The 26406-nt window shown below is 37.6% G+C and overlaps 3 protein-coding genes across 8 annotated transcripts; all 3 read right to left on the reverse strand.

The window, feature by feature from the left end:
* Positions 1 to 1180: 1180 nt before the first annotated feature.
* On the reverse strand, positions 1181 to 11938 carry LOC140796910 (ubiquitin carboxyl-terminal hydrolase 8). 3 transcript variants are annotated; one of them, XR_012110557.1, is made up of 16 exons: positions 11715 to 11938; positions 11323 to 11565; positions 10586 to 10727; positions 9609 to 9668; positions 9418 to 9510; positions 7448 to 7786; positions 7192 to 7332; positions 6893 to 7063; positions 6502 to 6759; positions 6220 to 6365; positions 4555 to 5106; positions 3260 to 3533; positions 2467 to 2835; positions 2075 to 2107; positions 1847 to 1985; positions 1181 to 1727 (listed from the first exon to the last, which is right to left on the reverse strand). XR_012110557.1 is itself a non-coding variant. In XM_073150109.1 (13 exons), exons 1-13 carry the CDS (start codon positions 11795 to 11797, stop codon positions 2725 to 2727), a joined length of 2613 nt encoding a protein of 870 aa, XP_073006210.1. In that variant the 5' UTR covers positions 11798 to 11938; the 3' UTR covers positions 2337 to 2724. The 3 variants fall into 3 exon arrangements, 1 of the variants encoding a protein (XP_073006210.1); XR_012110556.1 differs by having other exon boundaries at positions 2075 to 2322; XM_073150109.1 differs by lacking the exons at positions 1181 to 1727; positions 1847 to 1985; positions 2075 to 2107 and having other exon boundaries at positions 2337 to 2835.
* Positions 11939 to 12923: 985 nt separating this feature from the next.
* LOC140796911 (pentatricopeptide repeat-containing protein At3g62890-like) lies at positions 12924 to 15618 on the reverse strand. 2 transcript variants are annotated; one of them, XM_073150111.1, is made up of 3 exons: positions 13699 to 15618; positions 13262 to 13531; positions 12924 to 13178 (listed from the first exon to the last, which is right to left on the reverse strand). In XM_073150111.1, exons 1-2 carry the CDS (start codon positions 15548 to 15550, stop codon positions 13509 to 13511), a joined length of 1875 nt encoding a protein of 624 aa, XP_073006212.1. In that variant the 5' UTR covers positions 15551 to 15618; the 3' UTR covers positions 12924 to 13178; positions 13262 to 13508. The 2 variants fall into 2 exon arrangements, with proteins under 2 accessions (XP_073006212.1, XP_073006211.1); XM_073150110.1 differs by having other exon boundaries at positions 13262 to 15617.
* A 384-nt stretch (positions 15619 to 16002) lies between these two features.
* Positions 16003 to 25548, reverse strand: LOC140796913 (histone deacetylase 15-like). 3 transcript variants are annotated; one of them, XM_073150114.1, is made up of 17 exons: positions 25411 to 25548; positions 23859 to 24435; positions 23585 to 23696; positions 22974 to 23035; positions 22257 to 22332; positions 22000 to 22064; positions 21391 to 21446; positions 20732 to 20855; positions 20464 to 20589; positions 20251 to 20301; positions 19565 to 19633; positions 18940 to 19048; positions 18405 to 18484; positions 17762 to 17844; positions 17620 to 17665; positions 16782 to 16950; positions 16003 to 16378 (listed from the first exon to the last, which is right to left on the reverse strand). In XM_073150114.1, exons 2-17 carry the CDS (start codon positions 24402 to 24404, stop codon positions 16206 to 16208), a joined length of 1947 nt encoding a protein of 648 aa, XP_073006215.1. In that variant the 5' UTR covers positions 24405 to 24435; positions 25411 to 25548; the 3' UTR covers positions 16003 to 16205. The 3 variants fall into 3 exon arrangements, with proteins under 3 accessions (XP_073006215.1, XP_073006214.1, XP_073006216.1); XM_073150113.1 differs by having other exon boundaries at positions 16003 to 16396; XM_073150115.1 differs by having other exon boundaries at positions 16003 to 16419.
* Between the last annotated feature and the right edge of the window lie 858 nt (positions 25549 to 26406).

The following is a 26406-nucleotide window of genomic DNA, read 5'->3' on the forward strand; positions in this document are numbered from 1 at the left end:
GGAAGGGGAAGGAGAAGGGCGTGGCCATGTCACATTCTCTCAAAGACTGTTAAGTCTCAGCCTCAGCTTCTCCATTGACATGTCTGTCCCCCTTTCATTAGGCTTATCAGGTGGCTCTATTCGTTGTGGAGGTTGGGGGGACCATTCAACTCTCCCACACACTTAGCTTCAAGCTAATATCTTACATCTTTTTTCCAACTGGGCTGGTAAACTTTGACACGCTCTGACACCGTACGAAATTTGAGAGAAGAGATACAGAACGGCAGGAGTTACATAGCCCGGATTTCAATCTCTTGAGATTGAATCCTATTTGATTACTTGTTTAGATTTTGGACGTGTGTGTCTGGGAGTTATCCCGGCTATCATGGTTAAGAAAAGAGAGAGTGAGCTTTTGGAGTATTCTTAAACAATAAATGTAAAAGGCAAAAGCCAGATCATGGCGACCCAAAAAGGCAATGTGTGAAAGATAATAATATGGTGAGCGACATTAGATTTGATCTAAGAAGATTGTGAGAGTCAACGACTGACTTTGCATGAATGGATGTTTGCAAAACACCTTGTAACTGAAATTTTATTAGAAAATTGCAAGATAACACGAGATGCCCAGAATACGGCTGGCCATAGGGTGACTCGATCAGATGATATAAATATATATATATATATATATATATATATATATATATATATATATATATTTATAGGTCTTGCGCCTGAGTAAGTTGGTCCATATTGTCGATGAACATTAGGGTGCAGACACTACTAATCCAAGGGCAAAGTTTTCCATAAATTTATCTCAAAGCTACAACACCACACACTAATGTCCTACTGTGTTCGTGTCCTTTGGTTCTAAAGTAAAAGACATTAAGTGTTGGGCCATATCAGAAAAGGGACAAGTCGTCTGAGTAGATCGCCAAGATTCAAAAGAGCACATCCAATTCTTTGCAAATTGGACAAAATGTCTTTAAGGACATGTAACATGACAGCTAGCAAACCATGTGCGTCGGGAAAAAGGACTGTCAGCTTTTCCCCGTGCGCCATTTAACGACGATCACACCGGGCTTGAATGGTTGTGTGAGTACAACAACAATTGATACTGTGCTGATGATAACCTTCAACAATTAATGATGAAGAAGAGAGAGAGAGAGAGAGAGAGAGAAGAGTGAGAGATAAAGAATACACCTTTTGGACTCAAAAAAGTGATCCTCGCACCAATCAATATCCCAACTGTAGCTATTGCTTGTACTTCGAGTCGACACACACACACTCACCCACCAAATGGCCAACATAAAGACCTAGAACAAAAAGCAGGAACCATGCACATGGAGAGGATGTACTTTGATGTCGATCAAAAATGGTTCTTGTTCACAGGCGAAAAGGATCCGTGCAAGGGCGGACACCACGCCGTGCTTGGAAATTCCCCAAAATGTTGACGGTTTTGTCATTGTTAGGGCAGGAGTAGTAGCAGGTAGACATCATATTTGCACTTGGCCCTGCCCACGCCACGGGATCTACTAACAACCAAAAATATCATAAATTCGTAATCCAACTGGTCCCTACTCCACCAGTCAGTAGTAAATAGTAATTTCTACTTGAACATTTGGATCGGATCTCTAAGCCAACTGGGAACTACTTTGAGCAGTCAGTCCGCTGGAACTGCAGACACATGACTCTAAATGGGGGCTGCCCGGGATGTCACAGCAGATACATGGGTAAACTGTGCTGCATGCCTTGGAAAGAACAGCCAACAGTGCAGGTTAAGACGCCAAGAACATCAAGAGAAATAACAGCAATTCAGAAAGAAAAAAGACCATCGAACACATTCTGCACACTATTAAGGGTGGTATACCTGGTGGTTACCGGATAGTTGAGAAGCCCATTGCTCCATGATATAAGGGTATCGGACCTCTTGAATGGGATGAAGTCATATGATTTTGTCATCCACTGTCCGAAGATGTCACTAGCAGTCCACTTTGCTCTCTCTCTTCCTGTACATAATGAAAGAAAAAGAAATAAATCTTGGCATATAGATTTGAATATAAATAAGCAAATACCCTGGACCGTCTTAAAAAGCTACCTGTCCATAAGTAAGAACATAGGTTGCAGCGTCCTTGTTAACCACAATGGAATTACTTTAGGCACTCAATAAAATTCAAAGTTGTCAGATATAGCCAGAAAATACCATAGCAAGTGAGATACCCCAAAAATAATTCCATGATTCATGACAGTTGAGTTGCACGGGACATTCATCACTTGCGACAATCTTAGTGATAATAAGCTCAAAGCCCAAGCGAAGAACTAGATTGTAAATAAGAATCAAGGAATCTAATAATACAAAATTTGAGAAATAATTAGAATTAAATAGCAGTTGATATGCTCATAAAGAATTACAAGAAATTAGAATAATAAATCTTTCTCCTCATCATGAAGATATTAGTGACAAAGGGATTAGAAACTAGAATAACCAACCGGCACCAAGTATCTCTGTTTGCAAGAAGTCCTATACAGGTGGATGATCAGAAGTAGCTTGATTGAAAGAAGACCTCCCCCATAACTATGTCAATAAGAACTTGTGTTTCTTCCTCCAACTCAATCAAAAAAGCAGCAGGGCTAGAAAGAGCCTCGTTATCTGAAAGAATGCAATGTTTTGGCTCTGGATCATCAGCAACTCTGCCTTGACTATGACATGGTCAGAATCTACAGTAATGGTGTAATTAAGCTGTCGCTTCATATTCTCCTATAGAAAAGAACATAAGCAGCTGATGTCTTTATGCTTTCCTCAGAGATAGGGCCAACATGGTGATCATCAAAGTCATACCATCGCTTCTCTCCTTCATGCTACAATAAAACATTGTCAACATGAAAAAATTGTCTGTTAAATTTGCAGATAGGAAACAAATTTAATGTGTTTGTGAGGAAGCTCACAGAAAATATCACATAGACAATCAGATTCATTAGGTTTCTTAAATTCATTTTCTAGAATAACAAAATAAGTATGCGATCTATCATCTCACACATCAAGTTAGGCCACGACAGTATGTATATATATATATATATATATATATATATCATTGAATGTAATAACAGGCGAATGAAAGATATCAATCACTAAGCTGTCAGCCACCAAAAAGTGAAAACAAATGCTCTGAACTATAGGCACTTCAAAACGAGACCAGCAGCAGAAATTCTTCTCAGATGATAGGCAACAAGGCAATCAATCAAATGCAATAAGAGGAAACATGCTAGTCAAAATGCAACTCACATAGACATATGCAGTGTAGTGTCCACCCCCCATATTTCCATAATGGTTGCTAATAGCATACAACCGATAGTGGTTGGATGACTCTTTGTTACTATAAGTAATATACGTTGACAAGTCCAAGTCATGAACAGGGAAGTCTACAAATGTCTCCAGTTTGTTTTTCATGAACCGACTGTATGAAAATCTTTTCAGATGTATAACGAGAACTTCAGGCAACCTCCAAAGATCTAATTTCTTACTAGCTTGCTGATGCTTTTTGCAACATGGGCAATACCTGCAATCAAAACATAAACAGATAAACAGATGGAATAACTTTTTACTGCATGTTATCAAGTGCAAGCACGTAAACAGAGAAGAAAAGAGCGGTGTGTTTTCATTGGAAAGGTGAATGCCTGTGCGTGAGAGCAAGTAGGGATAGCTCAAAGAATAATCTGAAGTAAGCCATGTCGCATCTTGATAAGAACAATTATTTTACTGATCACAGTCTATCAACATTATCAACAAGGTTAACAATTTTGTATTGGTTAAGCACTATTCATATTATTCCCAGCTAGATCAGAAAATCTAAAGATTCTAAAAAACAAAGGTATTGTCAGAAGTACCCTTACCATATGCAGAAGGAAAATTGAATCCCCACTGCAAAGACAAAGAAATCTTAATCCTTATTTCCTATGATAACCTAACTCCACCTTTTGCTTACCTTATTGTTCATCCTTCAATATCTAGCAGCAAGATCAGATAAAAGAGAGCTGCTTTTAGGTAGCTTGGCAACCAAACATAAAATGGTAAAAGTTCTGTTAACAAACTATGAAGATGGATTCTTACAGCTCCTTTTCCTTATTATGGTGATTCGTGAATTGAATTTCCAGCAATGATTTCTTATCTCCCTTTCCTCATATCAGTCAGTCACTGGTCATATACCATAGCAAACCAATTTATAGGAAGACTAGTATACTTATGGTTATATTTGAGATCGCTCATAAGATACAATAATCTAAACAAAAATTGTTATTATAAACCTAATAATTAAAATATCAGGTTATGGATGCAGTATCTGTATATTCCTTCTTCTATAAGCTAAAATACCAGATAGCTATGTCGATGACCAAGAAATACCTACATGTAGTAGTTTCCAATGAAGCTTTCTAGTTTCTACTACAGAATACTAAGAAAACGGAACACGAAGTGTTAAAGACAACCTTATGTTGTAATATCTTTTCAAGGTTGCTGCTACAGACATCAGAAACTAACACAAAATATAGTACTGTAAATTATTGATGAGTAACACTTCTTACCACATGTCTTCTGGGCCTAGCGGTTCCTCCTTTAAGAAGGCTTCAAGACATGCATATAGAGTAACAGAATCTTGAGATCGCTTCGGGAAAAGCCCAAACTTGTGTATCTCAGGTAAAGAGTTTAGAAGGCAGACATCATATTGTTCCAATGTTTTATCTTGCCAAAAGACAATCACATGCAAGCGCTTTTGTGTAGTAGTTAGCAGAACTGGTTGATCTATTTCAATTTTTGTCTCTTGGCAATGATTCCTTTCATCTGCCAAGTAAAATTGCAGTTCACCATCATCATGTGTGTCCTCTTCATGAACATCATTTGTGCGTTCACAGTCTGGCAGATGCTCATCCATCTCATCAAATTCATCAGCATGACTATTTGTGCAAATTTTTTTATCACCATCATCTAAAATGACATTCTTGGATCGTCGAAATGGATTCAGCAACTTCAGATAAAGAGTGCGGATAGTGGATCCATCTACAGTGTCAGGTAGCGTTTCAACAAGAGGAACTCCAAATGCCTTCAAGCGTGAAGTCATTTTGCCAAAAATGTTATTCCTAAATGCAATGACACAATCAGATGACAGTAAAAGAAAAAAAAATGTGAAAACCAGTATTTAGTATTACTAATAATCTAAAGACTAAAACTACTAATCCTGCAGAATGAAGTAATACCAAACTCCACATCAATTACATCTCTTCAGAAAAAGTTTAACTGTGTAAGTCAACATTTAAGAGCTTACTCAAAAGACAGTAAAAGTTTAGAAGAGCCCATAATTAAGAATTTGTCCTTAAGGAGGTATAGACAAATGCACTTCTATTAATGAATTCTGAGATGAAGGAAGTTTCAGATCTCCATAGAGAATTTTCCCATGATTCTGGTGGTAAGAGAAAAATGATTTAATATAATCTCAACAGTATAATCCAACCATAATCCAACCAACACAGTATAATCTACAAAGCATGAAAGCACAGACTATAGGATAATAATGATGGTTTAAGAGTCAATATTTTCTACATATATGGCAATCAAGTCAGAAGAATGCAGGGGTGATATATTAAACTTTGAAGGCATATTTGTCAATGTACAAGGCTCCATTGGCATCTTGTACTTGAAAGAATGCACATGTCAGCATTCAGTACAACTGAAAATATCAAGTGACATAATCATGGAAAAATTTCAACTCATTCCATGAAAAGCAAATTAATTTTAAACCATTTCTAAGTTGGACTAGAAGCGTTATGTAAGGTTTAGAAAGTTTTAACACTTTCAGAGCCATTGATTGTTGAAATTTTGAAAAGCTAACCTCAAGATGTTAAAAATTGTCAAAATTTTAATGGGAAGCTTGTAGTTTAACTTATAATTTTTAAGTTCAAGATATGACTTGAGTCATACTTGTTAATAATGGTTCAGATATTCAGACAGCAGAGTACTACAAATTCACAATGGTGCTCATAAGTAAAGATTCATTTTTGATAATCAAAATTCAACATTTAGCAACAAAACAAGATTGTTGATCATCTTAAGTTCAAATTCCAAATATAAAAGAAGGTAGAAGTTGTGGAGAAAAGCATGACTAAAACCTCAGGGTAGTAAAATTAAGCTACTAACACTGAAGCAAAGATATTAGTTAGCAATAAAAAATCTCTAAAAATTTGAATATAACTTACTCCATGCGTTGGTGCATAAACACCACAAGTGGGGACTTTTCATGTTCTTTCCGTAGCCGGTATGCTGCCAGTTGATCTCCATCTCTAAGTAAGGAGATCAAGTCAGAAGGCTCCTCCAGATAACGGATGATACGGTTATTATAGACCTGCAGAAAACTCTCCCTGTTTGTAAAGTAATTTAGGATATATCTCATGCACAAGCAGCTTGGTAATAGGAAACAGGCACAAGTAGTCCACTGCCTGGTCGCATGAGATAAAAGGTAATGCAGAAGAAAAAAATACCTCAGCAACCAGCAGGCTCTCATCATCTCTCAATGAACAAGCAACACTTAAGGCCTGAATAAAATCATTAAATGTTCCGAATTTCGGCACAGTAATGCTGTAAGGAGATGGCTCTGTACAGCCATCAGTACTGAAAACTGTTACAGTCATCGTTCTCATTGCCGTTGAAGGCAGGGGCAAAGATAAATACATGAATGGGTCAAATGTGATGGACACTTTGTTGCAAACAGGGCAAACTAATGTGGATTTGTACTGACCCTGTCATTTAGAGAACAAATAATGAGTTACTGCAACAATGAAGATCATGGCAAAACTAAAAGGTAGAATGTCTTTGTAATGAAAAAACGATTGATAAATTATCTGAAAGCATAAAGAAATAAATGCCACTTACTTGGCAAATGTTAACTATAATAGAATTATTTCGAGCTAAATGATTTTCCCAGTATTCATCTGCTACTTCTTCGTCTGGACGACCATTTGAATCCTGGGCTTCTACATAAGGCTTATGTTTTACACGGTTAAGATCTTCATGCAGTCCATCCAAAAGAAAAGCAAGAAGCTCCTAAATTAAGCAGAAAATATCTAGTCAGAATTAGTATCTCTCTATCAACAAATTTTATCAATCTTAAGCTACCAAGTTTCCTATCACAACAAAACCCGAATAGAGTTTGAGAAAGAAAAACCACTAACTTGTGAATCATGTTGGTTGTAGCCACTAAATTGAAGGGCAAACCGAGCAAGCTTGGCCTTAAAATGACGTGCGGCAACTGGTGTTCTGTCAAGAGCCCATAACCTCCTTAGCAGATCCCCAAATGCCAAAGCAAGTTCACCCTGATTAAGAAAAAATCATCAAAAAGAACAACTTACAGCCAAGACCTTTTGCTTAGTCAACAGAATATAGTCATTTCTGAAAATAATAAACAGAAGAAAATAAATCTAAACTTACATTCATTCCTAACGGATTGTGATGATTTATATCTCTGTGATAATCTCCAAGGAAATAATCAACAAGATTTGAAGTGTGAGCCAAGCACTGGATTGCACTGTTCATGAAGCATGTATTTCCAAGATTCTCCAATCCTGTTAACCCCAAAGAACTGGCTCCACTGAAGCTTCCACTTAACAAATCAGAGTCCATATCCCTGACATTTCCATTGCTAAAAGAGGAAACACCAGAAGATAAACCAGTGCTTTTAATCTGTTGAGGTGCCAACTCATTCTTTTTCCCATCAACCCTGGAAATCAATGATTCTGACAAAGCATAGACTTGAACTTCTAGAAGAATCTGCATACTCAACACCACCAAGATAATCAGAAATGCAAATGCAAATCATAAGTTTACATAATTTCGATCAAAGTCTTCTCTGGTTGTGAACTAACTAAATGTGTATTAAGACAATCCAATGTTCCTTTGCTGTTTTCTTCTTTTTTTCTCTTTCTTTTTATAGGTGGGGTGAAGGTGAAACCAAGGATTCTAGTTTCGGCCGATCTCGAGTGGGATCGGCTGGTTTCGCCCTCAGATAGCTGCTGCTGCTACAGGGTGCTGCAGCAGCTGTCACACAGAGAGAGAGAGAGAGAGAGAGAGAGAGAGAGAGAGAGAGAGAGAGAGAGAGAGAGAGAGAGAGAGAGAGAGAGAGAGAGAGAGAAAGAGAGAGAGAGAGAGAGGGAGAGGAAAAGATTAAAAAAAAAAGAGTGAGAAAGAGAGAGAGAGAGAGAGAAAGATAGGAAAAAAAAGTATGGGAGAGAATGAATATTTCAGACTAACAGTTAGAGGGATAGGAAAGAAGAGAGGGAGGAAGAGAGATTTTTATTTTTTAGGCTTTATATATAAGTAATTATTATTTCTTATTTTCTTATAATTTTTTCTAAATTTTTAGAAATTTCTCAACATTTTTAATAATATTTAGAATTTTATTTAATTAAAATAGTCCGATCCGATACAGGTGGCCGATACGGCCGATACGTATCATTTTTCTGGACGGCTAATCCTGATCCCGATACCGATTTTTGGAACCTTGGGTAAAACATAACATCAGAAAACGAAGAAAAGCATGATTTGTTGCATTGAACCTAAAGTTGAGTCAATCATGAAAAGAAAATGATAGTAGCATAAGAGTACTCCACAGAAAAATCACAAGCAGAATTTTGATACACACAATATGGGATGTTACTTTGTGTTGTCATGTATATATAATAGAAGAAGTGATGCACGAAGAAGTGATGCACAGAGCAAGAGACAAGCAACAAAGTTTTAGATCTGAGTTATGACCGAGTCTAATTAAGTTTTAGTTTATCTAAATAATCTCTTTTATATGTTTATATTTCTTGGAGATATACTCTTCTTTTCACAGTAACCTCATAAAAGGGTCTGATTTAGGTACGCTCAACAATTAGTGATTAATTATGTTTTTATAGTACAATAGGTAGATAAGTTCTTGTTTGTCCTATCAAAGCTAATTAAGTTTATTAAGGAATTCTCATCATCTAAGGACGTATTAAAAAAGAACTACCAGATAGTTGTTTGTCCTAACATAAGATATCATAACTCATAGATGCTTACTTAATCAGACAGATTCACAAGTAGTAGATGAGATCAAGCTTTCCAAAAACTTCGGCCTTAAAGTTGCCCTCTTAGGTATGAGCACAAAATCTAGATCATAAAATCCACTGAAAATTTATCAAAATCTGTAACAATGGGAAGAAATTTCAGATGCACAACTGTCGGAAAAGTGGCTAGAGAAAGATGCAGAATTCAGCACCGCTAAATGATACACCAGATTTTGATTGAATTAATATGAAGGAAAAAGTATCCTTAAAATGCAGACCAACTCCGGGAATATTTTTATCAGATAATCATTACCTCAGGCAAAAGAACAAGATAAAAGCATCAATTGCATTAAGTTATTTGCCAATTACCTCCTGATCTGGCTGACGACAATCTAGAGGTAACTTGTTCCATTCATTCATTAGTATGAGATTAGTTTGCCCTGAAAAATCCCAGATATGAACCTGAACCCAATGTAAGATAAAGTGAATAAAATTCCCAGAATTGCTATAAATTTCTGTTTAAAGCTCAAACTGGGAAACATCTACTTGATAGTACATACAGGTTCAGAATCAACAGTAAAAATCTTAAGGGCCCTTTTGTAATTCTCGACTGCATTATCCTGAAAAAGAAACAAAGTAATAATGATGAGGAAGCACGATAATCTTCCATATTTAGATAAATAGTAGAAAAGTTGTCACATCTTCACAGTAGCTTACACTTACCGCTGCTGCTTTAGCATTTTCTCCCATTATATATATTTTCAGTATAAAAACTAAAAAGAAAACAAATTTTGATCTAAATGTCAAACCATCATTACAACAGAGAACTTAGCTGCATGAAATGACAAAAGTATAAATGATATGGTTATACCGTAAGGCATTTGGTTTGACTTTATTCAAATACAGGTACCATTAGATTGCCGAAGGAATAAGAGGAGAGGGCAAAAAGGTAGGGGACAGCAAAGGAAAGGGTTAGGGAAGAGTGGAGGAAAAGAATGGAGAGGTGGGGGAGGGCAGAGCTTTTGAAGATGTTATACTTGTATCCATCAAAAACAGCATGGTCATGATGGCTAAGCCACCCCTGTAATAGAGGACAGGAGGTAAAGGATCAAAGAAAGAGTCAGGGATATAATGATATAGGAAAAAGTACAGTGACCACAATTGCATAGAGAACTATTATGGTGATCTTAAATGGTAAAAGTAGAAAAGTGACAGCTAATTGATGTAAAATAAACCCCATACGTAAGGTTCATTAATTCTAGAGATTACACAAAAAAGTTGTCCTGCTGATAGTATGACAGCCAGGTTACTTCACAAGAAAATTTATTCGATCTCCCAATATTTTCCATTTCCAACAAAATTCTGATAAAGAAACTTTGTATCTCAACCAAATTACCAACTATAGGGGAAAAAGAAAAGCACTCCTAGCGCATGTGTGGGTAAGCATACTACGTAGGACACCAATTAGTGCCAATAAAGGAAAAATAAGATACATGTTCAGCTGTAAGCGAAAGAGTATAGGGACATCGTGACAGACCTTCTTGCTAATTTTTACAGTCAACATATTTGTTTCCCGTATGACTGAAATCCTAAGCATCAAAGGATAAACATCAAGGGAGCCCACTTCAGCAATTGACACGTTCTTGTTGCTCTTTAACATCATATTATAATCACTATGCCTGTGGGAGTAGAGAAGAAAATTTTGTAAATGATAAGCATGAAGAACTTGAACACAAAACAAAGTGGCAGAAAAATAACGTATATCAGGCCCAAAGAAATACCAAACTAAACAATGTAAGGCAACCGGATGTACATACAGCCAACTAAATCGAAGTAACAAGCTCAATGACACCCGTTCTGTTGTCTTTAGTTAAAATCAAAAGGGTATCCACTAAACAAATCGAGCCACCTAAATAACAACTTATGTGCCATGAGCTAAACAGGCAGCAAAATAACATCATCCCTTTTCCCTCTATATCTTTTCAATCTGCTCTTTTAAGCCCTGAATTCCTACTGAATCCTTTCTCTCACAAATTAAATCGCTTGCAATGAAAGTAGTCATTGCTACTAAGTGGCTTCTTGCAGCATTATCCTTTTATGGATAGAAGCTTTCCATATAACTTAAGGTGATCGACCAACATCGCTTAGGCATCCGACTATGCAAATTATGCTACTAACTAAGTTTCCCAATCGAGCAAAATAGTGCAGAAAACCAATCAAGAAGTATTAGAATATTAATTCCAAGAAAAGAAAAGGACACTAGAAAACACTCACCACTTGATCGCACGGTACCACAAATCCAATGGAATCAGCGCGTAGCTCCGGCTTGCGGCATCCTCTTCTGAGTCGCTCTGCCTCGCATCATCGTTGCGCCGAAGATTGAAAACCAGATCCGAATTGAAGAAGTTGTTGATAATCTTCATCCCATAATACGACGATGACGACGCCGACGTCGCAGCGTAAGGGATCCCCCTGAGCTCGTCCTCCGCCATCGATTCTTGCGCCCCTCTCCACCACCTGCCCGCCACAATTCGGACAAAGAAATCGAATCAATCAGTCTTCGGCAATGTGATATCTCACGCGTTGGTCAAAGGAACAAATGGCCCATTAGGGTTCGCATTCGAACCCTAACCGATTGATTCGGATTGGGAAGATTAGGAATCTACCGGTAGGGAACGAGATAGACTCTATCGTCCTCGGCGCCGGTGGGTTGGTCGGAGGCGGCGGCCTCCTCGAGGGCGGTGGCCATTGCTTATAAGAATGGGGAGGTCGGGATCCAAAGAGGAAGAGGAGGGTAAACAAGATCGCGGAGAGTAGAGAAGAGAAGAGAAGAGAAGAGAGAGAGACAGGGAACTTTATAGGAGGAGAGATGCGGAGAAAGAAGTGAAGGAAAGTGGAGGGGTTTCTAAAAAAACTACCCAAAATATAACCAGAAGTGGGAACTATGTAGGGGTTGTTGTAATTAAGGAGTTCACAGCCAATCGCAGCCCGACAACTGTGCAGAATCTAGATAACTCGTGCTATTACGAATGCAGGCGATCCGGAGGAGCCTTTGGATATCCTCTATGGAAGCGATCTGGCGTCGCTGTCGCTGGGGCCGGAAAGGAGATGGATTAGGATGGGGATTAACGGTGGATTAAGGGGGATAAGCGTGGCGTTTTAGGACTTAAAAAAGAGGAGCTTTCTTGAGACCGGATTTGGAAAGCAAGAGAGTGGGATGTGGTGGTCCAGAGAGGGAGGCAAAGTGGAAGAAACGGAGCCCAAGGAAAGGCTTCTCCTTTTCTTTTCTTTTTTTTCTTTTTATTGAGTCAGCATCACAGCATTCGCGTGGACCGTGGGCTTTGATGTTGAGCTGGTGGTGAGCAGAGACACGTCAGGGACGCCTAGTAGATAATTTTGCTATGATTTTATGAGTACTAATGCTAACGGGAATCTTGGAACGTATTTGTTGTATAAGATTTTTGAAAACAAAGCGGTACGAAATAGAAGATGACGAGTCTATTGTAGGAGCACAAATTCGGGATGGAGTCGATCTAGATTGTTTGTATCCAATAGCTCTAATCGTGTCTAAAAAGACATACAAAAAGGTTGTAGGATCAAAATGTACGCCATCGAAAAATAGATGATGCGTCGAGACAAGACACATAAGTCAGCTCGCACTGCACTGAATCTCAATCTGATTATTAAAAAGCTAATAGTTTTATAGGTTCTACGGGGCGGTACAGATAATTGGCAATGGCAAATTCAAAGGAAAGACTCAGTGACAAGTCCAGTGGAAGCTGGCATCTAACCCGCAAGAGCTAAAAGAAACTGTTGTAGGTGGAGTATAACCATGCTCTTCATTTATTATGTGCTTGTAGTTGTTGCACTTAAAATAAAAAAGGAATCATCTTATTAATATGCATATATGGAAATTTCTGATATCTATACACACACATGCAGAAAGTTAGCATATGATTCCTCAAACAGTTGAAATTATCAAAGTTACATGTCATCAGAATTATATAACTTTGGCATTTTAACTTCCTAATGCAGAAGAGGTCTATCAAGGATGACAAATTATTGAAATCTAAAGAGGATTTACCTTTGATGTAGCAGATCCTCTCTGCTTCCAAACCATAATCTCCATACTACAATGAGAGAAAAAAAATCAATTAAAGATTTGTTAATGAGTACAAAACCCTTCAACAATGCAGATTGAGCAAGAACTTACCAATCTTCCAGTGGTTCACAAACAAGCGGCAATCGCACCGACATTTTGGTTCAAAAACAAAAGCACACCAGGCACTGTGAGTTGAAATCTCTGTGCTTCTCAAAGAGCTTCTTCATATCGATTATAGTTTTGTACATCCGTTCACTGCATTGGATGCACCTGATGTGACCGAGGTGATCATAGATTGGTGCTGTTATGCTCTGGGCTTCTTCACTGCTTCTTGAAGGGATTACCTTGTGGGGTCTTCTTAAAGGGCTTCTTTTTCAGTGTCTTCTTCCCGAAGTATAAATCACAAAGATGCACCAACATTAAAGAGTGCAATATATTGCAGTGTCGATGAGATTCAAAAGTGTAAATCATGAGCTATGTGCATACACAAGATCAACAATTTTGAGTAGATCTAATTGATCACCAATAATCAAGGCAAGAGCACTTACCTTCCTTAATATGGTGAAACCTACTACCATCTCTCACAATTATCTCCCTTTCAAATACTTTTGTTACCATCTTACTGAACTCATGACAATCCCCACAAACCCTCAAATTTTTCACTATACGAATTGGATGGCCAATCTCAAACACCATTAGACCAAATGCTATAGCCAATCGTTCGCTATGTTCCTTGATTACATGAACCTTCTCTTCATCCCCTATATCATGCAAAACTGATGATACATCTGGGAAATAACCTGCCTCTGCCAACCTTCTTCCAACCATTTCAAGGGTTTTGTAAATCTCCAGAGAATCAATATGATTTTTATCTCCTGCAATGAATTTATGCACGCTGCCATGTGCCTCAATCAAGCTCCAACCTGCAACCTTGTTAGTTCCTCGGTTAGACATCAACTTCCTGACCTTAATAACATCCTCCCATTTCCTTGCCTTAGCGTATACACTAGCTAAAAGAACATAATGCCCATCATGGGCAGGCTCTAACTCTATCAGTTTATTCCCTATAGTGACCCCCAAGTCCACTAAACCATGCATCTTGCAAGCCCCTAGAAGAGTGCCCCACAGTACTGGATCTGGTGGAATACTCATTCTTTCAATCAATTCAAGGGCTTCAGACATGAGACCAGCCCGTCCCAAAAGATCAACCATGCAGCCATAATGTTCCATCTCTGGCTGAATTCCATGTTCTTCCACCATTGACTTAAAATACTGACGACCCTCAATTACTAAACCAGCACGGCTGCAGGCATTCAGAACCCCAACAAAGGTCACATTTGTGGGATGAAGACCTTCATGAATAAATTGCTGGAACAGTTCCACTGCCTCCTTTCCCATTCCATGCGTGGCCAACCCACATATCATAGCATTCCAAGCAAACACATCTCGCTGTGGCAATTCATCAAAAACCTGTATTGAAAGCTTGATGCACCCGCATTTCGCATACATGTCCACCAATGCCGTACCGAGATTCAGACTCATCGGAAAATTAATTGACCGAATGATGCCATGAACAAACTGGCCGTTCTCAAGCAAACCAAGTTGAGCACACGCCGAGAGTACCGTGACCAACGTGGCCTCATTCACCATCAAACCCTTATCTATCATCTTTCTGAACAATGACAACCCCTTTTCCAAGATCCCACCTTGCACATAGCCTACAATCACGGTACTCCACGAGACCACGTCCCTCTCAGGCATTTCAGCAAACACCTCCTCCACCACATCCATCCGCTCGGCTCTCGCATACCCCGCCAAGATCGCATTCCACGAAACCACATCCCTTACTACCGGGAACTCGTCAAACACCCTCCTCGACCGACCCATCTCACCACACAATGCGTAGAAGTGTATCAACGCATTCCTGACGTACAAATCCATATCCAACCCAAGTTTGACGAGATGGGCATGGACTTGCTCGCCTTCCAAGACATCCGGATCGCCACTACACGCCTGGAGGAGAAAAGGGAAGGTGTAGTTATTGGTCGGCACGCCTACCCGGCGCATGTCGGAGTAGAAGAGGAGGGCGTCGCGGGGCGGCGCGCCGCCACGGGCGAGGCAACGGACGAGGTTGTTGCAGGCGAAGGAGTTGGGCCGCTCGATGCGGGAGAAGATGGCGAGGGAGTAGCCGATGGGGATGGAGGGATGGCAAAGGGCGCACAAGGAGAGGAGGTGGCCTGCGGCGGCACGGGAGGCGGCGAGGCCGAGGACGACGAGCTTGGCGTGGGCTTGGAGGAGTTGGTGAAGGGAAGGGGAGGAGGGGAGGGAAGAGAGGATGAGGTGGTGGTAATGGCGGGCATTGGAGGAGACGGGGAGGAGAAAGGAGTGATTACACCGCATTAAAATTGAGAAATATTATTGGTCACCCTGAGGGAAAGGGGTATACGGAACGTTAAACGTAGGCTGTCTCTTAGGAGATCAAATTAAAGAATGGGCGTCGTTGTCATTTTGCTTAGAATTTTAGCAGAGCTTGCTTAAGTAAATTCGATGCACTATCGACCATAAACAATGTATATATTCAATTTTATATGCTAAATTAAAAACAAAGAAGCAATTAAATAACAAAAGCCTCCATTTTAGCAACTCTATTTATTTAAAAAGAGAAAAAAAAAACTCACTCGTGATAAAATATATTTTACCCCCTCAAGGTTAGGTCTAAATTCACAAATAAAGTAATTGTATAATTTAAGGTCCAGCCAGAAAGGGGTAATATATATTTATCAGTTAAAACTTAGAACTTGCCTTAGTAATAAGAACAGGGAAAAAAAAATGCTTGATCCATAGAGGTGAAGTGGTCCACTCTGAGAAATAACCAACTTTCCAAGTAGAATTTGTATAGCTGTTTAACAAAATAAGCTCAGAACTAACTAATTTCTCATGAAATAGTAAATATCCAAGGCAAAATTCTGTGCATAAAAATCTGCAAGCACATTCTGATGATATGATCAAACAAACAATGATGCAGATTTCTTGACCAGGCAGAAATAAGAAAACTTCAGCTTCCTGCATCATCTAAGTTTGGTGTCAAATCAACAGACTCCTTACAGTCATGTGTCGATGACCTTTTCCGGTGAAGACCTTCGTACAACAACTCGTAGACGAGTCTTTTACTTCCCCATTTCCACCAGAATGGTCCGACCAGACGCTTCCTCTTCTTAAGATGGTTTCCTAGGTTCATCAGATAAAATGTTTCATCCAAACAAAACAACCTTCAACAATCAGATACATGACAAACTATTAGAAAGAGTAACTTTAGTTGAATATGTGAAAAGCATGAAGCATGAACAAAGTTTGATTCCTATTCATAAATTAGACAGAAAATTTTAGATGGACTACGATACAAGAGATTCCATCTTCTAGGTTTGCCATTTGTTCTATGCACCTTATTAATTGAGATATATGCAAGCCTGACGGACCAGGAACAAGTACAATGCCTTCCGACTCTATTTTATCATAACCTAGAATAAATTAAATTCCTCTGGGGCTCGAAAAATCGTTATATCTATAACCCTGTGCAAGAGCACATACAATATGCTGAGGTTCAATTACAAGAATGAGATATATCACTTACTGTTGTTTGAAGAAATCAATCCCCACTGTGACTGCAGCAATGCATAACATGATTCTAAACTTGGCCAAAACTTCAGCTGAATTCTCAAGACTTGCAAAACAGTTTGTAAGCCTGCTTTTGATGGCAGTACATTGATCATATCATAATTAGGACTCTCTCCAAGTAGCACCTGTAAATTCACTCAAAAGGAAGAAAAGAAAAAAAAAACATGTATAAGCACAAAAGATACATCACCAGATTGACAAGAATTTGCAGGAATATTCATTAGTACTAAATTAAAATCCTATAGAAAAGCTCTGCAAATTGTACATATCTATAAATGGAAACTACCAGAGGGTCCTTCAGGATTCTGCTAAGCAGGGAAAACTTAAAAACAAAAAAGTGAAATGAAGGCAAGGCAGACACGTGGAGACCAGGCTCCACAGGGAGTCGTCATCTTGGGTGAGAAAAGTTAGCTCTGATTTGAGGGACGAGGAAAGGCACAGGACTCATAGATAAGGAAAGCCAGGACAAGGGCTTGAGCAGCATGTACGAATTCTCATTCGCAAAGTAGACAAGCATAAAAAAGACAAGGTTTTGTCAACAAGTCAAGATCTACTCAAACTAAAGAGAGGCTAGGATACCCTTCTCTGAAAGCTCTGCGGGGCAGTAGTAGACTACAAAGCAGCTTGCTAGATAATTCATCCAAGATAGAGAACGGTAGCAGAGGAGGGGGTCAAGAGATATTATCATATTAGAATTTAAGAAAAGGAATAGTTGCAATCTGTTATTGAACCAATAGTGATTTACAAATGAACAAAATGCTTCAAAAAGGTAAAGCCAAAGCCAAAGATAGTACCTTCACCACTGCCGTGGCTGACGAAGATATTGAATGAAGGTTATACCTATAAATCATACAAGCAACCACATTTTAGGATACAGTTGAATGAGGCAAAAATGATTGCAAATGACCAAACAAGAGAAAGGAGTGAGGTACCCACCCTCCCTCAAGTATAACCAACATTTTGCCCTCTGCAAAAGCAGACAACATGTGTGCCATCTGTGCATATCCAGCAGGAGTAATCTGTTATATAGGTGCTTTTAGTTACAACAGATCAAGGGTCAAAAAGTGGGCATACCATAAGCAGTTAAAATCAAGCTTGTATACCACAAATGCACCTAGAATACAATAGCCGCTAGAATCTCCTTGGTAGATACACTCCCATTATATCAAGTTATTAATACATTCAAAAGTGCAGAAGAAAAGATTATATCCAAAAGTAAAAAAACATTATTCTTTGTATTGGTATAATTCCTCCAACAATGCCATATTGCCATCTGATTAGCATATGTAAAAAAATATTTTTGGTAAAAGATGATATATTCATATGTGAAGTACTCAGTCATCAGATATATTCATATATAAACTGCAAAGTCATCAGTTTATCAGAGTACATAATGGGAATATGGTATAACAAGTTTGTATCATGATAAATTGGGCTTTCTCTTAATTATAATGTACATATAAAGTAATATTCAAGCATATCAACATATAAGGAAAATACGACTCGTGGAAAGTGCAAAAGCAAAAGAAGGAACACCTTCTGCATAAGTTGTAGTAAAAGATAAGTTATAAATTCTTACATCACAACAGCCAAGGGGATCACCCCTTGCTGCATCAAATCCTGCAGATATGATGGTGATATCAGGGGCAAACTCTAAAGCTGCAATTGAACATCAGATTTTCAATGGTTAGTCAGGCTATAACACTCTTAAGTAAACCACACTAAAATGTTGAACTAATACAGCCAATGGAACTGAATTGATATTCAAAATACATGATAGAAGATGCATTTTATAGGTCTAGAGAGAATCTGAGAAATGCTTGGAGCTGGCAATCATGTTTCCTGAAATGAAAGATCTTATCCAAAAGGTTATTCTTCCTAGTTTCAAAGAAGATTGTGGAATCACATTTATAGCTGCATACTACATTTTTTCTTAAAAAGAACTGTAAGATTTGGTACCAAAAGAGAAAAAGAGACTTACATCTTATAATTCTAAGATTGTTCCCGTGTTACCTACTTATTTGTCTATTAATGATGCCTACAGGATTTGAACCACAGAAACTTTTGAGAAACAAAAAATATCCCACTGACTGAATACTCAAAAATAAGAATACCTATAGGAATCACAACATGTTGAAAGGCAAAGATGTAATCATTGTCGCCTACACCTCCACAGCTCCAAGGAATATTGACTGAGTATCCTTGAGCATCCATACTTCCAACCTATGATGAAGATCCACAATAACAATTAATATAAACATGATTGCAAACAGTAACAATAACATAACGACACCAAGCCTTTCATCGCATATATTTGCAGGTTGGCTACATTAACCTAATTGCTTTCAGAAGTAAATGCATGAAAGTGAAAGAAATAAAAAGCTGGATGCATATTGTCAAATAATTAAACCAAAAATAATGTGAACAGAGAGTTCCTAAGACCAAGTTTAATATTCCGGGAATGCAAGAGCTCCTTTCTGGAATTTCATCTTTTAATTCTAACATGGATAGCATGTGACTCAAACTCAAATAGATAATTTGCTCTTAAGTGATGGCAGAAGTCCAGTGACGAAGTAGTAGTAAACATTAACACTTAACAGATTTACTCCCCATTACATTTGAATTGTTTCAACCACTTGGCATTTATTTCTCTGACACCATTCTTGACTCTACATTCTAAGTAGAGATAACTACATGATTGGACAAAGTGTTATGGTTGGAGCAAATAAAGTTAAGTACCTCCTCAGCTGCTCCAGTCCCAGGATAGAAGCTTCCACCCTCATGTCGATGCAAAGATATATATAGGACCTGACAGCACAGAACAGAAAAATAATTCTAAATAGCAGCAAAGAAAAGCTAATATACTAGCAATTGTAATGCTAAAATAACTAAATGTAAGGATAAGAACCCCATAGAAGGAAAAGAAAGGGAAACAAGAAGACAGCTAATGATTTAGAAGTTATTACACATATATGAATAGAGAGACTTCATATGAAAAGCAAAGAGGTTATAAAATTGATCTAGCTATCCTCCAAAACATATGCAGTAAGGCCTTATTCTTATTCTAAAATATACTGTTACCTGCATGTATATTCAATATTTTGTACTATCATATTTGTAATGGTCAAGTATATTTGTATTGAGTAGCTTTCCGTAAGTTTCAGGAAACCTTCAATAAGCAGTATCTCTGCGTGTTACTCAATTTTTAAGAGTTCAGGAAAGTTGACACTATGAATAGATCAATCTTTCTTCGCTCATCCCAAAAAAGATTAAGCAATACCCCTAAGAAGCAAGAATTGCATTGTCTTTGTTAAAAGGACATCCACCAGACTCACATAATCGGCTATAACATAAAGTGACAAAGATATGTCTTCATGTGATAAGGACTCCATAAATAGAGAAATAATCAATCATATAACACTAACCGATTTATTCCCCTCGAATATTTCTTGTGTGCCATTGCCATGATGTACATCCTGCAACCACCATAGAAAGTACAACTTGATCAAGAATTAGCAGTCTGGAATCTCACCATTTCTGTCCTAAAAGACTATGCATGAAAGTTTTTGAAGGCATTATTAATGTCAGCAGAATGGTACAGCCAATAAAAATAAACATGAATAGTCACTTTAAGTTACCCAGTCGAGTATCAAAACTTTCTTGGCACCAGCTCTCTGTGCAGCTAATGCAGCCACTGCTGCATTATTATGAAGGCAAAAACCCATTGCTTGTTTTACACCTGCATGATGACCAGGAGGTCTTACCTGACTTATAAAAGACACCATCATTAGTGCACTACTAAATCATCTTTATAATAATTACCAATAGAAATCTTGACTATTACCATAAGATATTAAAAGTGTAACCAAATAGCTACAAAATTGTAATATGAGAAGGATGACTTACCATGGCAAAACCATTCCGTGTGCACCCAGACATAATTGAGCTAGCAAGATCTGCACATAATCCTGCAGCAAGTCTTGCAGCGCAAGCTGAATATTCATTGGCATATGTGTCTGAAGTGAAGTAGCTGCCAGGTGAATCCAAATTGAAGTCATCACATTTGAAGTCCTCTTGAGCATTCACACAAGCAAAAAATAGGACCACAAAATTCGCATAGCATTGAATGTTTTCACATCATCACCATGCAAGACTTTCTCACTGAGATGTGTTAAATTTGAAAGCCCTATCTTAGGAAAAAGGCTCTATGATAGGTAAGCAGACTTACCAACAGAAAAGGATGAAATCTTAAAAGGGAACGAAAAAAAAAGCCTGATCTAAATGTTAGAAGAATGAGAACTGAGTTCCTGAGTAATATTATCCCACCAACAAGCCACTCTTTCTTGACTTAGCCTTATCCTTGAATTTTTAAAAATTCCACCAACTTGTTGAGGTTGGGAATCATATATAAATATAGTTACCATACACGTTCTTTCCATGGAGCTTTCTCAACGTTGAGCTTTGCTCCATAATTTGACTCAATATTTGATAAAAAAATCTTACACGATAATGATGGTTAACACGCATGAAATTACAATGATACTATAAGGTAAAAATCAAATCACCTGTAAAGCATATTCTTTGTTTGTTCAACAGCTTCAATATGATCTGAAGAGTGAACCTGCACGGACTCAGAGCTGAAATCACGTAGGTCTAACAAAAGAACAACAAAGATATCAAAGTATGTTTCCTAAAGTGTTGAATTAGGAATAACAACTATTGATCAATAAACCTAGAAGATGTACAGCCTTAACCATGATCATAAACACAGACAATTTTCAATGGAGCGTGCAGCGCGTGCTGACTGAATTGAGGTGAGTAATATCATATGCCCTACTGAGGCAGATACAGTGGTGGTATATCTATACAATGTCTGCCTGGTGACAGCCTGACCATGCCAACAACCCACATTGACTGTGCCATATTGAGCTCCATCAGGAAGGAACATCTCTACCGGGAATGTTCTGATGTGAGCTAACCATGTTGGTCAGCATGTATCATGTTGATTACTTATCAGCACAGGGTTCCATCATAGTAATTAAACCCTTGGACAGAATAGCCATTTACTACGGAAGAAGAAACTAATTAATCTGGTTCCAGCTAATTAGCCATTAAGACATTGTAACCCCCAAGTGATACAATGTAGAAGCCAACACACAATAGCAAATACTTACCATCAGAAGCTCCTCTCGTGTTATCTCTCTAGCAGGTATCAGGGAGCACTTTGCAGGAAAAATTCCTGCATGATGGAAAGAAGAATTTAGGATAATAATACTGTTCTGGCTTTGACAAATATTAATTTAATGATCAATGTAAGGACTCTAAGCATCAGATAAAGTGAGAAAAAAATTTCTTAGTACTGTGAAGAAAATGAAGTACTAAATGCTGGCAGAAATTTTTATAAAGCAGTAATTAAATTCTACTGGTATACCTGCAGCTACAAGGCTGGCTGCAATTGCTCGAAGGCGATCAGGTCTTTCTGGGTGTGGATGTGATTTCATCTCTACCTAATAATCAGAGTAATAATTCTATGACCAGTAGTCAATTGTTAAACTAACCAAGTATATAGTAGAATGTCAAGTATATTAAAATAAATAAATTTAATAAGCCACATCAATTTTTTAACATTGTAAATTACAAATATCTAAACACACCAACATGAAATGCAATTCACAACTCAAATCAGTTAATAACTGCATCTTAATATAACTGAACTGACATACTATTAAAAACTGACTAAAAGTTACATGGGAACAATAACTCAAGCCAGCGTTGTTATGTGTCCCTGCTGACTTCTTAGGTCATTTTGAAACAGCACTAAACCCTAAATAGGCACAAACAGTGGAAACAGAACTGTCCAAGTGTGAGGTGCAAGATTTGTTGGATAGTTCAGTTCACAAAGTAGAAAGTAGTAGCCAATATATAGTCATACTTGGTCTCGTACTGATAAGCATATTGTCATATAACATGGCTTTAACAGTAAATTTGACAAATAATCAAGATAGAATCATGATATAAAAGTCATAAATGTTTATGTAATTATTACCTTAATACTTCATTACCCTATTATGACCTATCCACTATCATCTGTGGAATATACTAAAATCAAAACATCACATCTCAAACAATGCCAAACAAAGAGACTTACTTCACAATGCAGCAACATCCTTTCATCAAAACCAATGGCCGTACAGGTCTTCGAGGAAGATGCTGCACATATATTAATTATTTTAAATTCTTAATATGGTGTCCTACAAAACTTCCATAATAACATCCACAATTTTATAAAAACACATTAGCTATGTACTTATATAATACCAAAAAGAATATTCATAGTAGACCGGAGATAATATCAGAACAATAGTAAGATTGTAGATAGACTAAGTTATTCCTTGTAAGAATGAAAGCTTTTTATGTACATTGCAATTAGTTTGCAGCAAAAAGAAAAATAAAACATACCAGTAGGGGGGGAAATCAGAGAAATTAGTATTATCTGCATGTAAACATTTTAAGTTTCTTTTCTATCATACTATATCAGAACACCTATATATAAATAATAAAAGCAGCTTGATCAACAAGGTAGCCAGACTTATTCGAATTGGGAACCACTTGGTGATTTATACATAACCTTACATAAAAAATAAAGATATTATTTGCGTAGTCCAGTGGGTATAGCCCCTGGCTCTATGGTTTTTGCCATTGAACTAATAAGTCCTCTAAAAGAAAAGGCATAACATGAGAGAAATTAGAGGTATGCACCATGATAGTTGCAAACTGCATCTGCATCAACAGAAACACAAGCTTCTTTTCCAACAAGGGATTGGAAAACGTCGTATCCACTTAATTCAGACTCCCTAGGCTCGCCACATACCTTTATCAAAAATAATAAAATTTAAGATAGGAAATAGTCAAGTATCTAAGAATATGAATATGATGGAACTTATTGCAATGCTTCTTTATGATCAGGTTATATTGAAAAGAAGCATAATGCAATGCAACTATCACAAAGGAAAAAGAAAGTAAAAAAGCATACATCACAATGGGAAACATCATAGAAGTTTGACATTGTGCAATTAGAGCAGAACCACTTCTTGATAACAAAATGATTAACAGGTTCCCAGTCACTATCTTCATCGTCCTCATCATCATAAACATCTTGCAAATACAGATCCTCCAATGTACTGCCGTTGTGAGTCCTCTGACAATTTTGTGGTTGTACACACTCACATGCCTTGCAGCTTTCATTTTTATCATGCAAGCAAGCATTTTCATCAGCATTTCCTATGCTTCTCAAGTTTGGTGCCGAATTACACGTTTCATATGTAGACGCAATATCAGAATGGATGGTGCTAGGGTTGCAATGCCCATCATTTTTCTCTTCCAAAAGTCTCTCTTCTAAGTTTCTTTCATTGGGATACAAAGTGCCATTGATTCCATCTGGAGATGATCTTTTATTGCATTCATACGGGCAAGAGAAACTGCTCTCACACGGTGCTTGATGGATCTCACTACGTACTTTATTCTCTCTGGAGAAATTCCTACCCTTTTGGCTACCGTTATGAAGTGTTTCAGACTCCATGTCAATAAATCATTGAAGCCTTTGTTCGAACCTGTAAACAGAGTAATTAATAAGTAAAAACTGAGAACGCGGAAACCCAGTATAAACGGGGAATCCAATAAGGCAATAATACATTGTTGCAGTAAAGATGAGTATGTACTGGTCTTTCTACCAAAAGTTATTCTTATGAAAATTTTCAAACATAATGAGAAAAGATGCTTCTCTTCCCCGTTATAGCAAAAGATCTTGCACAAAGATGAATATTTGTCATACTGCAATTAGTAAACAACCATCCAAGAAGTTGTACACATAAGAATGGCAAACCAATGAGAAAAGAGATTTAACATTCTATCAGCTATACTTTCCAGTGAATAGAACCAAACTAACAAGACAAGCAAATTAACCTCCAAAATTCCCTTAGTGTACTGTGTTAGAGATCTGACGGCTCTTCAACAAATAACAGGTGGTTTTCTATCAAATCTCAATTAAACTATATATTGCGTTCTCTTATTCCTTTTTTTCTCTGCCCCTCCAAACCTATTCACGTTAAATAATCATCCAGATCCATCAAATAACCTACGCACAAGAAACCCATTGCGACAAACCTCGAAATCATGGCATTCGTGAAACTGCACTTCGAGCTGCCAATTCTTGGCATTGACCAGTCAAACTTCCGACCGTGCCCACTCTATCGCAACATAGGATAGATTGTCTGCCAACCAGAGGCCAAATATCTTTCCATTTAAAACCTCCTGTCGCGATCTCATCGTGACGGCTCCAAGAACAATAAACCAAACACCTCATCCAACACACAAATCCCTAATCAAGGTCCAAGAATCCAAGCCCCTCTACCCACAAGACACCGACTCACAACACCCTAGCCCTTCCCGAGGCTACGAGGGGAAGAACCGACGCGTTACCCAAACCCTAATCGAAGCATCAAATCAGGGCAAAGCAGCAAGAATCATCACTAAATCAATAATAAAAAAAAAATCCGAAACAGAGAAATCTAAGAACAATAACTTACAAATATCGCAGAATAGATGGCACGAACGCTATCTCGAGGGAATCCGAAGAGGGCACCAGAGAGAGAGCTCGCCGGCGAAACTACTAAGAGTAGCAAGAGACAGAGAGGGAATTAATTTACTTTCTTTCCTTCCTTCCTATTTTTAATCTAAAAAGCACGGATTACATAGGGACGGGGTACGGCGTTTCAGTTGACGCGTCGGGCCCAACGGCAATCGGTGGGGCCCCAACGGTAATAATAAAAGACTGGGGGCGCGGCTCACGGTATCGAGTGTCGACTCGCGACTCCGTGATGGAAAAAGAGGCCTCTTTTTTACATTTTTACACGCTGTCATTTCGCTATTATTAATTTGACCCCTGTTCTTCATTAAATCATAGAAACTAAAAAAGTTTAAAACACTTTATTCGAGGGATGCTTTTTAAAAATCAAATAACAAAGTCGCTCAGGGTGTGTTATGGTATTTTATTGGAATCGCAGGGTACGGATGAGAAAATCCAAATGAAAAACCCGAATGTATACTTTTTTTTTGTGCATAAATAGAATTAGTTAATTGTTAAAATTTGAATCATTTAGTTATAAAAAGATAAATATGCTTATTCTAGTTTATATATATTTCTATTAATTAATATTATTTTATATTTTTATTAATTATTAAGGTTTAATCTTTTTTTTTCCCAGAAAGGTGCTTTTATATATATATATATATATATATATATATATGAAAATGAGATTTATTTGAATTAACTTGAATAGCAGCTATTACCTCCCAAGAAAAAGAGCATTTCTTGTGTGCCATAGAGTTAATTCTTTATCAATCAATTCGATAAAGATTTAACGATTACGATCTTTAAGGGTATAATAGAAATAAAAGATATTACCGCTTCAGTAAGTAATTTCTTTAAAAAAAATTTCTTGCACATTATTTTTTGACAATTATATTATCTTTATATTTTATCAAGTAAAAGACATATATATTATTAACTGAGAGTAATGCAT

The sequence above is a fragment of the Typha latifolia genome, chromosome 10 (assembly GCF_019914945.1).
Source record: "Typha latifolia isolate L0001 chromosome 10, TyphaL0001v2, whole genome shotgun sequence".
In the NCBI taxonomy this organism is placed as follows: Eukaryota; Viridiplantae; Streptophyta; class Magnoliopsida; order Poales; family Typhaceae; genus Typha; species Typha latifolia.